The 14,137-nt window shown below is 43.3% G+C and overlaps 1 protein-coding gene across 1 annotated transcript; it reads left to right on the forward strand.

Annotated features, from left to right (window-relative positions):
• The first annotated feature begins 2,376 nt into the window (after positions 1-2,376).
• RSL1D1 (ribosomal L1 domain containing 1) lies at positions 2,377-11,098 on the forward strand. Its single transcript, XM_083585327.1, has 9 exons — positions 2,377-2,477; positions 5,047-5,189; positions 5,639-5,777; positions 6,307-6,455; positions 6,550-6,651; positions 7,925-8,018; positions 8,233-8,355; positions 8,807-9,031; positions 10,393-11,098. The coding sequence occupies exons 1-9, from the start codon at positions 2,439-2,441 to the stop codon at positions 10,567-10,569; spliced, it is 1,191 nt and encodes a 396-aa protein (XP_083441453.1). The 5' UTR covers positions 2,377-2,438; the 3' UTR covers positions 10,570-11,098.
• The last annotated feature ends 3,039 nt before the right edge of the window (positions 11,099-14,137 follow it).

The following is a 14,137-nucleotide window of genomic DNA, read 5'->3' on the forward strand; positions in this document are numbered from 1 at the left end:
TTTGCTGGTTGAATATTGGATGTGAACCTAAATCATGGATAGGATGATAGTGGTATTAGGCTGCTGACAAAACCAGAGTTAAATTTATCAAATTAAATATGAAATATTTGGAAATAATTGACATACATATGCACTGTACAGCTAAAATTATTTAGGGTATTACGACATTTTAACGGGTGCCATCAAATACAGGAGTTCAGCTCTAAGGTGGGAATTAAGAGTAGAATGTTTGCACATAAAGATTTAGTAAGTGCCTTTGCCTGACAGGAGAATGCAGTTTAACAATGTATGGCATTCTTAGCTTCTTATAGTATTTGAATGAGAACCTGTGCACCTCCAGATTTTGCTAGACTACAAGCAGCTAGCTGGGTCTAATGGGAGTTGTAGTCCGGCAACGCCTGGAGGCCCACAGGCTCCCTACTGCTCTCATAGATGAAAGTGTGAAGGGAATACTGCCGCCTTGTCACTAAGCCTGTAACAATTTGTCTCTGAGCTGTATCACATCAGACTGCGGGAAAGGAATACCCAAGGATGAGAAATTTCCTTAACATGCTACGTTTCCTTTTTTGTGGTGGCTCCCCATTTGTAGAATGCTCTCCCCAGAGAGGCTTACCTGGCAGCGCTCAGCCTGAAAAAGGTTCCACCCGTGATGTGGAAGCTGCATTTTGGGGATGTAAAAAGCACCACTGTTACTTATTAGTGCCAGTTTCCCCCGCTGCTTTTCAAATTCTGCATTTAGCAGAGCTTGAGGACTTTTTGGAGGTATTTCTCAAGTAAACAGACACAAATATGTGTTCTGTTACCCAGCTATAGAATTTTGCTTTACACGGACAATCATTTTATCCATTATTTTCCATTTAAATGAAATTACAATATACTCCTGCTACCTGCAGGTTTTTGACAACTCGGTACTTAAAGCATCTTACATGAATCTAAACCATTGCCCAACTCAGTGGTATCAAATATGTAATAAAGTATATAATTTTGAAAAACTAGTGGGAGACAATCTAGAAACCAAGACCTGGCAGGTAAGAGGGAAGTGCCCTGAGAAGAAAATGAGTTTCCAAGGCATGCTCTGGTTCATGGGGTCACAGAGAGTCGAACACGACTAAGCCGACCAAACAGCAACATTACCCCATATCCATATGAAACTATTATTTCAGTTTTCTGATTTCTATGCATAGCACTGAGAGGGCTTCCCATGTATTTTCATCCTGTCTTCCCTCTGCCCCACCCTAGGAGCTCAAGGTGGCAAACATAGTTACCCACTTTCCCAATTTATCATCTCAACAATTCTGTGACTCTTCTAAAGCTGAGAGAAAATGACTAACCAGATAAGCCTTTTGGATGAAGCGGGGATTTCAACCCTGTTTTCCAAGACCCTGGTCTGACACTCTTAAGCACTAGCAGTGACTATGAAATACAGAAGTATTAAGGTTAAGTTGGTATGCATTCCCAGCTAAAGATTCCCAGACAAGTTCAAGGTTTATATTAGCATATAAAACCCTTGACAACTTTCCTTGTGATCTGCCGACTCGACCACTTTCGGGTAAGCGTCCATAGGTGCCTTCTCTGTAGTTTTGGGCACATGCTTTTGTTTATAGCCTACCCAAGTATTTAAGGCTGATGCATACTTTTATCTGGGTTGTTTTTTAACTATTGTTTTTGAATGTTTTGATTGTTTTACCTGCAATTCCACTGTTGTTGTTTTTTGTAATCCGCTTTGCAGTTGTTCTACAAACAAGCGGTGTATACATTTTTATGAAATAAAAGTTAAATCCCAAGGACGCCCTGTACGCCGTCCCTGCAGAAAAACCACAACTCTTTCAGTGGTTGCTGCAATCTCCTTAAATCGTCCCCTCGGACTTCCTCTCATTCCAGATCCATTAGCAGAAGACACGGTGCTCCACTGGACTCTTTGCACAGGCACGATTCCCGTTCTGAACCGCTGAAAAATTCAAAGCGCATTTCCCCAATGCTTTTAGCTGTTTCTATTTTATCTGTAAGACGCCTTGAGTCCCTGCTAGAAAAAAGGCGGAATAACAATGATCATAGTACTGTAATAATAATAACATGTGGTAAGACATCAGGGCTGCAGCTCCTGACTTTTCTATTTTTTATTTAGAGCGGGTGGGAGGCTATTAACAGCACAGCAACAGCTGCATTGAAATTTCGGGTTTTCTCCCTTCTGCATCTGCGCCCCGAGAGAGTCCAAAAATGGCTCCCGAACGAAACAAGATTCGAGCGTTGCCGCTCTAGCGTTCCAGTTTCACCATAGAGAGGAAGCGTCTCCTATGGAGACTAGACCGGAAGTCTAGCTGGTTCACTCTCAGCCTCCGCGGAAACTCCTCCCTTCCCTCGCCTTTTTTACGCGTCGGCTGCGGGTGACGTCATTGCCGCTCGCCGAGGTGTGTTGGCGCACGAGGAGCAGCGGCAGCATGGATCCAGCTACGGAGTTTCCTGTGGATCAAGGGCAGGTAAGAAGAGGCGGCCGCCGCTTTGGCGGGGAGGGGGAAGGAATGCAGCACTTGGGGACTTCTCTCCGGCGTGGTCCCCGCTGGAGCGGAGGCAGCCGCTGGGCTTTCCGCGGCACCAACGGGCGCCTCTCGGTTCTGCGATTCGGAGTCTGGCGGGGTGGCGATCAACGGGTGCTGGAGTAGGACTGAGGGGAGCTGGCGTCAAGATCTGACCGTGCCGGCTTTATGTATAAGTTAAACAAGCTATAGCTTAGGGCCCCACTCTCTTGGGGGCTCCCAAAGGAATTAAGGGGGCGGGTGGATGTACATTTCCAAAATAGAAGATAAAAAACTAATAAAATAAAACCCACATACAGAAACAGTGTTTTGTGTTGTGTAGGCGCCTGTGATGTAAGTAATGGGCCCCTTCTAGCCTGTTCTCTAAAATATCACTGGTTTGCTCATTTCTGCATACAGTGGTACCTCGGGTTAAGTACTTAATTCGTTCCGGAGGTCCGTTCTTAACCTGAAACTGTTCTTAACCTGAAGCACCGCTTTAGTTAATGGGGCCGCCGCGCCGCCAGAGCACGATTTCTGTTCTCATCCTGAAGCAAAGTTCTATTTCTGGGTTAGCGGAGTCTGTAACCTGAAACGTATGTAACCTGAAGTGTATGTAACCCGAGGTACCACTGTACAGGGTACCTACATTTTGCATGGACTGGTTGCATGGCAACATATAAAAGGCCCCATTTCTTTCAGTAGCTTAGGGCCTTATTAAACCTAAATCTGGCCCTGGTGAAGTTCAGCAGGGCCAGGCCCTCTCAGCCTAGCCCTAAATTGGGGGGGGGGTAAGGGGGGAAGAGGAGAGGAGAGAGAACAGCCGGATGTGACTTCGAACCCCATAGGAGAGAAACCCGACTGCTAAGTAACTTTTAAACACATTGGAACTTGGAACTGTTTGCAAAGGACAGCCCCTGCAACCAAAAATATAGAGGGATGGATCAAAACCCTTATGAGGACAGGTTGCAGCTCTGGGGCCTTTTTAGGTTAGAGAAAAGGTGAGTAAGAGGTGGCATAATAGAAGGTTATAAGACTATGCATGACATGGAGCAAGGTGTGAAGCGGTTTGCTGCTTGGATGCCAGTGTGTTGGCCCAGATTAGAGGTTGGAAACCTGAGGGCCCTCCAGATCTTGCTCTTGCTGGACTCCAACTCCCGTCAGCCCCAGGCAGCACAGATGATGGGAGTTGGAGTGTATCAACATCTGGAGGGCCGCAGGTTTCCCATCTCTACACTAGATGGAGGTGAAGGATTGAGCTCATTGTAAATTATGCTTAATGCCACTATGTATTTTTGTAGACAAAACACTTGCTCTTTAATAATGGGTTGGCTGGGGATTAGTTATCTGTATGGTTGGTTGGAATGCCTAGAGTGGTGCTTGGATGTGGAGTACTTTATTGCTAAGGATGCATTTTGGAGAGGTTGCTGTATCAGGAAGGGGAGTGTGGGTGTAGTTTCCGTATCAGAAATTTTGTTTAGTTGCTAATCATGCTGTTTTGTGGAGTTCATCTGTGTTATAAGAATTCAAAGGTCTCAGATATAGAACAGTGTTCATAATTGCATGCAGTAAACACACATAAAGGGTAAAGGGACTCCTGACTATTAGGTCCAGTCGTGACCGACTCTGGGGTTGCAGCGCTCATCTCACTTTATTGGCCGAGGGAACCGGCGTACAGCTTCCGGGTCATGTGGCCAGCATGACTAAGCCGCTTCTGGTGAACTAGAGCAGCGCACGGAAACGCCGTTTACCTTCCCGCCGGAGCGGTACCTATTTATCTACTTGCACTTTGATGTGCTTTCAAACTGCTATGTTGGCAGGAGAAACACACATACATAAGTATATAAACCATGTGTCTAAAATAGTACAGGAGAGCAATTCTGAAGTACCTCAAATATTTTTCTGCAGGAGGAGGATGGGGAAAACTTTCCAATCTTTCTTTTCACTTGCAAATCCTCCCTGCAAACCCAGTCTGGCAAGTATCTTGGAAGGTGAACAAATTATCAACAGGCGTAATTTTTTAAAAAAAGAGTCAGGAAAGAAGTATTTGCAGCCTGAAAGTAATGGCTGGGCTACCCAGACAAATGCAATCAGAAAGGCTTCATCAGGTACCTTGATAGACAGGAGAGAAGTTGCACTCACAGTACTGCTGGAGACCACCTCCTTCTGTGATGTCTCTATGATGTTTTTTGGGGTGGTTTTGGGCTAAGGGGTGGGCAATTTCAAAAGTCTTTATAGGGGCTTGCACACTCTTGTTTTGGGTCTTTCTCACCTTCTTGCAAGGGGGGGGGACTGTTGCAACCAGAAAAAAAAGATCTGCCTTGCTTTCTACTGGATCCTTGCCTCCATCCATTCATCTCTGACCAATCATGGACTTAGGAGACTCAGTGCCTTGGGGAATTGGGCAGCAATAGCCAACCCCACATTTTCTATAACATCTGTAACGCTTCATTTGAGGTTTCAGCTGAGGTTATTACCTGCTTTGAGATTATTATTTTTTTAATGATACTTTCTTGTGGATTTGCTCTTTCAGATTAAAAAAGCAGCCCAGGCCCTCCTTGCATTCAGCGCCAGTAAGCAAAAAAAGGCAGAGAAGCTTCTGTTGAATGAGGACCAGCATGTATTTCTGATGGTCACCGTTTGGAAAATCCCTCCACGTGAACAAGTCATCAAAATGTAAGGCTCTGGGTTTTGCTGCTCTGCTGTAATGTCTTTGACCATGATGCCTTTTGCTTCAGTTGTATTCATGACTATTGTCAATCATTCCCTCTGTTTCCAGTGGCCAGGCTGTGAGTGACATCACTTATGTAGCCGAAATGACACTACCCACATTCAAGCTAGCTTTGATCTGGGAGGCCAGGGTTCAAGTCTCCACTCAGCCATGAAGGTCACTTTGTGATCTTGGGCCAGCCACTGCCTCTCAGCCTTACCTACCTTTTCAATATAATTGAGGAAAATAAAATCAAAACATAATTAGAATCATGTAAAAAAAAAAAATCAGAACGGTAACATGCCTTCACAGCTTATCTGTGTTAACTGATTAAATAATCTATTTTCCTTTTTTGAGATTGGACTCCATCTGGAAACTACTGTGCATTCTTAAAATCGTGTTCTCTTCCTTCTAGAACACTGCCTCATGATATTTTGCCGGCCACATCAGATGTTTGCCTCTTCACAAAAGATGAGCCAGGCTTAACAGCTGAGCAGACTGAGAACTTGTACAGGAAACTCTTGTCCCAACATGGGATCACAAGGATCAGCGAGGTACAGAGAGAACTTTGAGCTTCATCAGTTGGTTTAGCCTGACATACGAATGCAGCCTAATGTCAGTGATTTAAGTGATATATAAGTACCCTAAATCAGGTGTGGGGAACCTTTGGCCCTCCAGGTGTTGCTGAGCTAGAACTCCCATCAGTCCTAGCAGGCATGGTTACTAGAGTTGTTCTCCTGTCACATCTGACAGGCCAAAGGTTCCCCACAACTGATTTAAAGTATTTATATACCATGCAGTAATCTGCCTCATATTGGTTTGCATCCATGACATGTTATGCTTTATTGTACATTTCATTTTGAAAATGCTATTCACTGCTTTAGGTCTAAAATACATTAGAATCATCGTTATCTATGTCATTTTATGTTCCTTCAAATTCTATTTTATTGTTTCAATATTCTGTTTTTCACTTGGAGCTCTTGGAGCCTAAAGTGCTATATAAATAAACTGTAATCATCATTTTTTTATCTTTTAATTAAATGCTGTAATGTAATCTAACCAACCTCACCCCTGTATCTGAAGGTCATCTCCTACAAAACACTGAAAAAAGAATATAAACCTTACGAAGCAAAGCGTCGCCTCCTGAGTCGATTTTCTCTCTTTTTGGCTGATGACCGGATTCGGCGGCTTCTGCCATCGCACATAGGGAAACACTTTTATAAGAGTAAAAAGTAAGCACCCTCACTTGTCCATGTTTCATTTCTACCAAATGCTATTAAGGATGCTGAACTCTTCCTGAAATCTTGCATTTTTCTATCATATAAGGGCTCCTGTGTCTGTGAATCTGAAAGCAAAGAACCTCTCTAAGGAAATAAACAAGCATCTCCAAGGCACTATTCTTCCAGTCACGAACAAGGGCTGTTGCTAGTAAGTATTAATTTTGATACTTAACTTTCATCAACCAGGCTATTAATTTATTTAGTGGCTGGATTTATGTGTTGCTTCTCAGGCATTTGAGACATTTTACAACATGATGCTAACCCAAAGAAATTCCAAAAGACAAAGGGGAATATTCAGCCAATTTTTACTCAACATTCACTCTTTGAAATCAATGGGCCTGACTCAGTCCTGTTTGTTAATTTCAGTGGGTCTTCTCTGCGTAAAATTTAGTTGAGTACCACCCAAGCTAATAAAGGAGGAGACTTGTCTCAGGCTAGTCATGGTATTTCTTCTTTAACTTAAAGGTGGTATATAAATTATTTTATTATTGGTAACCACAGTTGACTCTCAACTTGTGCACATTTAACTTGCACAATCGCAGCCTAATGGGCTTGGCAGTTGGCCGTCTGAAATTGCACAGATTAAACACACATAAGGTAGACAGCTTAACGGTTCTTTCAGTGTGGAAAGAGCTTTCAGGTTTTCTTACTGGGCTCTGAGACTCCCAGTTGCCAGTAAGTGAGGCCCGCTCAGCGCACCGACTTCAGAAAGGTAGGGGTGGTCGTGGGTGGGAGGCAGTTCCGGGAATCTCTTGGCTATATGCGATTTCGACTTTACAATCTCCCAGTGAGTTGCAAGTTGACTGTGTCATCATTATCATTATGTGCTTTGTAGTTCTTCCCCCTGGTATTTATTTTAAGGAAGATGTCATGAACTGGCTTGGATGCAGAGGAGAGGTGGGAGACAGCAAGCTGGAGAATCCCCAGGGAAAGAAGGCTCAGAGCCAGGGAACTGGTGGTCGGATGATGATCAGTGGTCAGAGGGAGCAGACTGGGAGGAGGAGGAGGTGTCAGAAGCTGAATAGGCAACAGGGTTTAGTGAGCAGGAAGAGACGGTGGCAGAGAGCAATCCAGAAGCACCAAGGTGGAGCCTCTAGGTTCAAGGGCAGCATTCCTCTGAGGAATGCTGGGAAATACGGACAGGAGAGGGCTGTTGTGTTTGTGCCCTGCTTCTCAGTTTCCCAGAGGCCACTGTAAGACACGGAAGACTAGACTAGATGGGCCTTCAGTCTGATCCTCCAGGGCAGGTGGTGGGGAGCCTCCAGCCCACAGGCTGAACCTTCCCCACCTGGCCTCCGCATTTGGCCCGCAAGACCATTCCCCCAAAGTCTGCACCACCCTGTTTTAGAGGGAAAGAACATACAGTTGAAGGACTGCCATTCAGCAGGGTATTGACTCCAGATGTTGCTCTCTCTTTTCAGTTCTATACGTGTTGGTCACAGCGGCATGGAGGCCTCGGAGATCTGTGAAAACGTTGTTGCTGCCGTGAAAGTGTTAGCCACGAAAGCCCCCCAGGTAATGATGCTCAGTCAGGTGAGGGGTTAAGGTATCTCCTCTGCACACTCATCCAGGAGTAAATCCCATTAATCTTGGTGGAGCTTATTTCCAAGTAAATATGCATGGAATTGGGCCGTCCATCTTTTTATTAAAGCGGTTTGCTTTGTGCCTGCCCTCTTTCATTAACCTCCTTTTCTTTCTATCTTTTAAATAAAAACAACAATTGCTGCAGATCTGGAAAAGTGTTAAGATCCTTCATCTCAAGATGAGCAAATCTGTTGCTCTTCCGATCTTTACCTGTAGTAATCCCATAACAGGCGCTCCTCAGAAACAGTCAGATGCCAAAGTTGAACAGGTAGGAAACTGACTCATGCATACATTGTGGGCACTTTCAGCAAGGGTGGTCCTCCTGGCTGGTTATATAACTACAGCTATTTAGTATTTTGTAACTTCTGTATGTCTGAAGAGGCCTGCTTAAACAAAAATGTTTTAAGTAGGCACAGGAAAGAGCGGTGAAGGTCAATAGACGGGGAGTTCCAAAATGTAGGTGTTGCCCCGCTGGAATACGGATTTCTTACGACTGCAGAATGAATATTGGGTTCCACAGATCAAAGCAGTTGAGTAGGCACATTTGGGAATTGTAGTTCTACTATTTGGAGGGTACCGGGTTGGCTGTTATGTGGAACTAGGGGGAAGATCCAAAAACGTTCTGGGAAATGTGCATTGGTACATGGTGTGTACCCATTTGTCTGTATTGGTGTGGTCTTTTGATGAAGGTGCTAAGGAAATTAATAAATACCTTCCAGGAAAACCAAGCAAAGAAGAAGAAAAAGAAAGGGAAAAAGACAGCTGGAAGGAAGAACTTGGCTAAAGCCGGGGCGACAGGAGAAATCAGCCCGGTTCCTGCCATTGCTGGGGAAAAGAAGGCAGCAGCAGCAGTCTCTGCTGTTGTCAAAGCGGAAGAAGATGAGGATGGAGACATTCCACAGCTGGTTCCAATTGAAGCATCTCCCGGTGTGAAAAATGAGAAGGTAAACCAATCTTGTTCTGGCTGAGTTGAAATTGGAGCTTCAACTTGACTGAAGATTCTGTTCCAGATACCTTGCAGGGCTGTCCACACGGTATGCTGAACACAAGCTGTGGGTGTTTGTGTGAATTATTTGTATGCACAGGGACACGGGTTGTACTTTCATGGAATGGAATGTGCGGGTATCTGTGTGATCGTTTTGCCACCCTCGGAAGCAGGGGGAACAGTAGGCCGGGAAAGAGCCTTCATGGCAGCCTCTAAATTGTGGAACTCCATCCCCACAAAGGTGAATTTGGTTATCTTCACTCTACGGTTTTCTCCCGTATGCGGAAGAGACAACTCTTTACCCTTTCCTTTGAAGGAGTTAATGTGGTTTTTGTCGGGGGGACTCCACGTATTTTGTTGATTCACTGTTTCGTTTCATCAGGAACTATTTTACTTGTTTTTACCATTTTGATCGTTTTATCCATTTCTAGATACAACTTCTGTAACCCACCCCGGGATCTTACAGCGGAGGGTGGGTTATAAATCTTGTAAAATAAATGAAATATAATACATAACTTACTTAAGAAAATAGGCAAATACATTTTAATAAGAGTGCACTAGACGAAAAAGCATTTACACTGCTTCGTGAAAGGGATCATTGTATCTGCAAAGGACAGAAAATGTCGAAAGGGAAAGCGACAAACTGGCAGGGGATCTTTTGCTTGAGATTTGAAGAAAATCCAGTAATGATGTTCAGGTGCAGTTTGTGCCAGATAGGAATAATGATAATTGTTACTTTATTTGTACTTCACTGTTCTGACTGGGTTGCCCCAGCCACTCTGGGTGGCTTCTAGCATATGCAAAAACATTATAAGACATTAAACACTAAAAACTTCCTGATATAGGGCTGCCTTCAGATGTCTTCTAAAGGTTGTATCTCCTTGATATCTGATGAGAGGGCATTCCAGACAGCGGGCGCCACTACCAAGTAGCCCCTCTGTGTGGTTCCCTGTAACCTCACTTCTCACAGTGAGGGAGCTGCCAGAAGGCCCTCAGACTTGGATCTCAGGGTTTGGGCTGAACAACGGGGGTGGAGATGCTGCTTCAGGTATACAGTGCCAAGGCCGTTTAGGCCTTTAAAAGTAAGAGCCAACACTAGCTTTTATTCTCAGTGACATTTGGTAGTGAGTGGGGAGAAAAATAAAATCTTTCTATTTTCAACACATATCATGGTGAACAAACACAGGTGAGTTCATCCATCGAACTACCGTGTGTTCCGAATTCTGCTCATCATTGCTCCCCTCATCATTTTTTAAAAGGAAAAAGCCTGTTGACTCCTGATGGGTGCCTTTATTCTCTTGCTTTCCCTCTTCAATATAGGTGCTGGAGCCTAGTCCTGCCACAGGAAAAGAAATCAAAGCAGGCAAAAAAGCTGCAGCAACTCTAACTCTGCTTGGCAAGAGGAAGACATCCCCGTCTCCAGGAACACAACTGAAAACACCTGGAGTTGGGTCGAAATTGCTCGGACGAGACAAGAAACCCAAGACCCGAAGCTAAAACGTCTTGGAGGAGGAGCAGACAAAGACCCCAAAGAAGACAGGAGCAAAGTCTTCTGTGACCCCTAAACCAGGGAAATTGGTCACGTCTGCCAGGAAAGCTCCTTAAACTTGGGGAAATGAAGGTGCCACAGTCAACATGACCAGCATTGCAGCACATTGTCAAGTTGCTTTCCTCAACATAGGGTTGTAGCCACCAAAGTTGTCCTGTTAGCACAAGGACTTGTCCGCTCACTCTTCTGTCCTCCTGTGTGCCCCACCCCACCTCCTTCCAAACCCTCTGGAGCAGATGTGGAGAGCGCAAGGAGAGAGGGGAGATGCTCTGTGTCCCAACTGGATGTCCTTGCACCAATAGGATGACTTTGTTGAGTACAACTTGTAAACGTCAATGGAGTTCAGCAGAAAAGTCACCTTGAGAATAGGGTGGCTATAGAGAGCCAGCATTTTTCTTAGCAATCTGTAATCTTGTTTCTAACTGCTAATACAGACCTGTGTTATTCAGATCTATATAAAGTCAGACTTTCCTTTTATGACAAGTGCATTGCATCTTTTTTTGCCTGTACTTCATTATCTATTTTAAATTATACAATTTAATTTGACTTACAATTATAGCATAAAAGTTAAGTAATGGACCTATTTCCTAACCTTAGTCTCTTGGGTAACAAGGATTTTTTATTTTTACAAAACACCTCCTAATACTCCAAATACATTATTTATTCAGATACTTCTCACCTGGTGAGAATATTTATTTTATTTTATTTTTTAAAAGTTCATTAAGCCCATGACATCAACAGAATTGAGTTGTTGTCTTCTAACCCTAGTTGAAAATTATACTTAATTTAGCAAACTGCTAGTAACCCCAATATCAATTCCAGATTGCTATTAGTAATTGCATCTTCTAGATTGCATGCTATTTTCAAAATCCACAGTTGGGTATGACTTTGATCAGGACCAACCAAAATGTCAGAAAATAGCAAAAAGCTTTCCAGTTCTCCGGTATTCTCCATCAGTCTGGATGTTACAAAGAGTAGGGTCTGATATTTTGTTTCTTTGTTTTGGACAGGGTGCAGGTAGGGATGGAACAGAAGAAAAAAAAGTACAAAAATGATTCTACATTTAAACTCTGTTTCAATATGGAGATGTTGATTTTTGTACTTTTTTACTTTCTTCTGACCCCTGTGTACTTGGTTTAACATCTAGACTGGTGGCCAGACTGGTCTGCAGAGATCAGCTTGTGAGTTGCAGGACTTGTGGATCTGAAAGAAAAGCCCCGCAAGCATGGTAGACCCAACAAGCTTGATCGGCGGGCCTGCTATATGGGAGCTGTAGTTCAACAACAGTCTGAGGAAATTCAGTCTTGGGCTCCAAAAGGTGTCACAGCCCTGCTTTAGTGAGATGGAATATGTGCATCAGGGCTGGAGAAGATTCCCTTCTGGGCAATTTTCTGGGAGCCACATGCCAGCGATGGGCAAATCTGAACTGAGCAACAAATACAAAGTTTGCTTTTCTGCAGGAGGCTATTTTCTATACACTCACACACCCCACTCTGTCCTTCATTAAGGCAAACAGGAGGTATGAATAGTTCACACATTGCAGCCAGGCATAAAAGCAAGGGGGGGTTGAAGCAGGGCCAGTGAGGGGAGTGGCCTGGGGAGAATCCAGATGGCCCTGCAGAGGCTTGAAGGGCTGCATGTGGCCCCCGGGGATGAGGTTCCTATCCACCCAACATGTATAGTGAGAGTTTGCATCCAGTGAAATTGGGGCTGCCACGTGATTAAAGAAAGCAAAGTTGGTCTAATAGATTTTGATTAAATTTGCAAATGAATAAAACCAAATACTTAAGAATAGCACATTTCCTTTGTTTTCAAATGATACAGGCATATGTTGCAGCAAGAATAACAAAAGAGGTGTTTGCTCCTCTGCAAGAGGGAATTTTTTTGGGTTTTCCCCCCCAAGATTGCAATTCCCACATCTCCAATTTTGTAAGTGCAGGTACTGAAAGCCCCGGATTAGAGAGCCAATGGTGGCTAGAGTGTGAGATTAAGACTGAGGATGCTCAGATCCCCTCAGCCCTGAACCTCGCAGAGTGAAGTTAGGACAATCTCTCTCAGCCTTATGCATTTTATAGGCTGGTGATTTTATTTAAGGGTAAAGTACTGGCTTCACTATAACAAAAATCTTGTAAATCTAAATGCTTAGTTGCGCCTGGACTTGAAATTGTGCTATTAGTGGCTTTTAGTTACGGAGGTCAGTTAATATGGACTATGTCAAATGCTGTTTATAGAAATTCTGAGTTTTACGTCAGTAGTCCTAATATTTATGCAATAAAGCATTTACATCTCTATCGAAAGGTTTTGAAGCTGAGCAAATGGTTTTGTATTGTACATATAGATCAAAGATAACCTTCTAAAAATTGTTTGAAATTGCACACATTATCTCTTTATCTTGAGAAGTATTTAGCAAGGTTTTTTGCAAAAACACTCAGATTAGTGCTAAATAGCTGTACTGTGTGTTGCCAGATCCAATGCACTTTACAAAGTCAAGGTCAGATGTAAACACTCTATTTCAGAGTCATCAAGTACAATCTTGCAATTTCTACATCATAACATTTTTAGTAAACTTTCTTACTCCGTTGTCTGTGCATCTGTGTATGTTGGCTAATTTGGCTTCCATCTCTTCAAGCTATTTTCAATTACTAATTTTTCAAGGCATATGGCAAGTAAATTAAACTCATGTCTAGTCTTAAGTGCAAAACATTTATCATCTATTAGAATCTCTTAAAATAGAATCCAACGGAGTTATTGTAAGAAGCAACTTACTAACTTTTAAGACTTGCTTCCGCCTTTTTTGGTAAGTTTGATTCTGTTCATTAGGGTTGGAATAGAAAAAAAACGGGTTCTATCCAATGCTAGTCCTACTCGGAGTAGATCCGTTGAAATTAATGAACATGAATAGCACTAGCCAGTGGATATTACCCAATAATTTTCTGTGGCACAAGTGGTGTTACTTTGTTTAGCAAAGTGAAGGGGTTGTGCTGTCACCATTTACTGCTGTTATGAGGATACGTTTAAGTTGTTGTCAGAGGCTGTGTGCACACACCATATATATGAAGCAGAATTTCCCAAGAATCTTGGGAACTTGTTTGTTAAGGATGCTGGGAACTGCTTTGTGAGGATTAAACTACAATTCCCATGATTCTTTGGGAGAAGCCATGTGCTTTAAAAATATGGCGCATACACAGCCACAGACTGGTTTATTCATTCCCTTGCTATTTAGCTTCACCTTTACATTACTTCCACCCATGTCCGGATATATCTGACAAGTGAGGTTGATGCTCAATGCATCTGACCAAGTGGGCTCTAATCCATGAAGCTTACGCCATAATGTGCTTTTAAAATTCCACAGGACTCTTGGTTTTGTTGCCAGGTGCTTAATTAACCCTCTGTAAATCAGCCCCAAGAAAACGTGGCACATGAACATTAAGGCAACATGCCGTTCATATGTTTCACATTTGCGATCTCCGGGTTTATTTGAAATGGCTGACAATCTACTTTACAGCAACCATGTTT

Source organism: Podarcis filfolensis (assembly GCF_964270895.1).
Source record: "Podarcis filfolensis genome assembly, chromosome: 14".
In the NCBI taxonomy this organism is placed as follows: Eukaryota; Metazoa; Chordata; class Lepidosauria; order Squamata; family Lacertidae; genus Podarcis; species Podarcis filfolensis.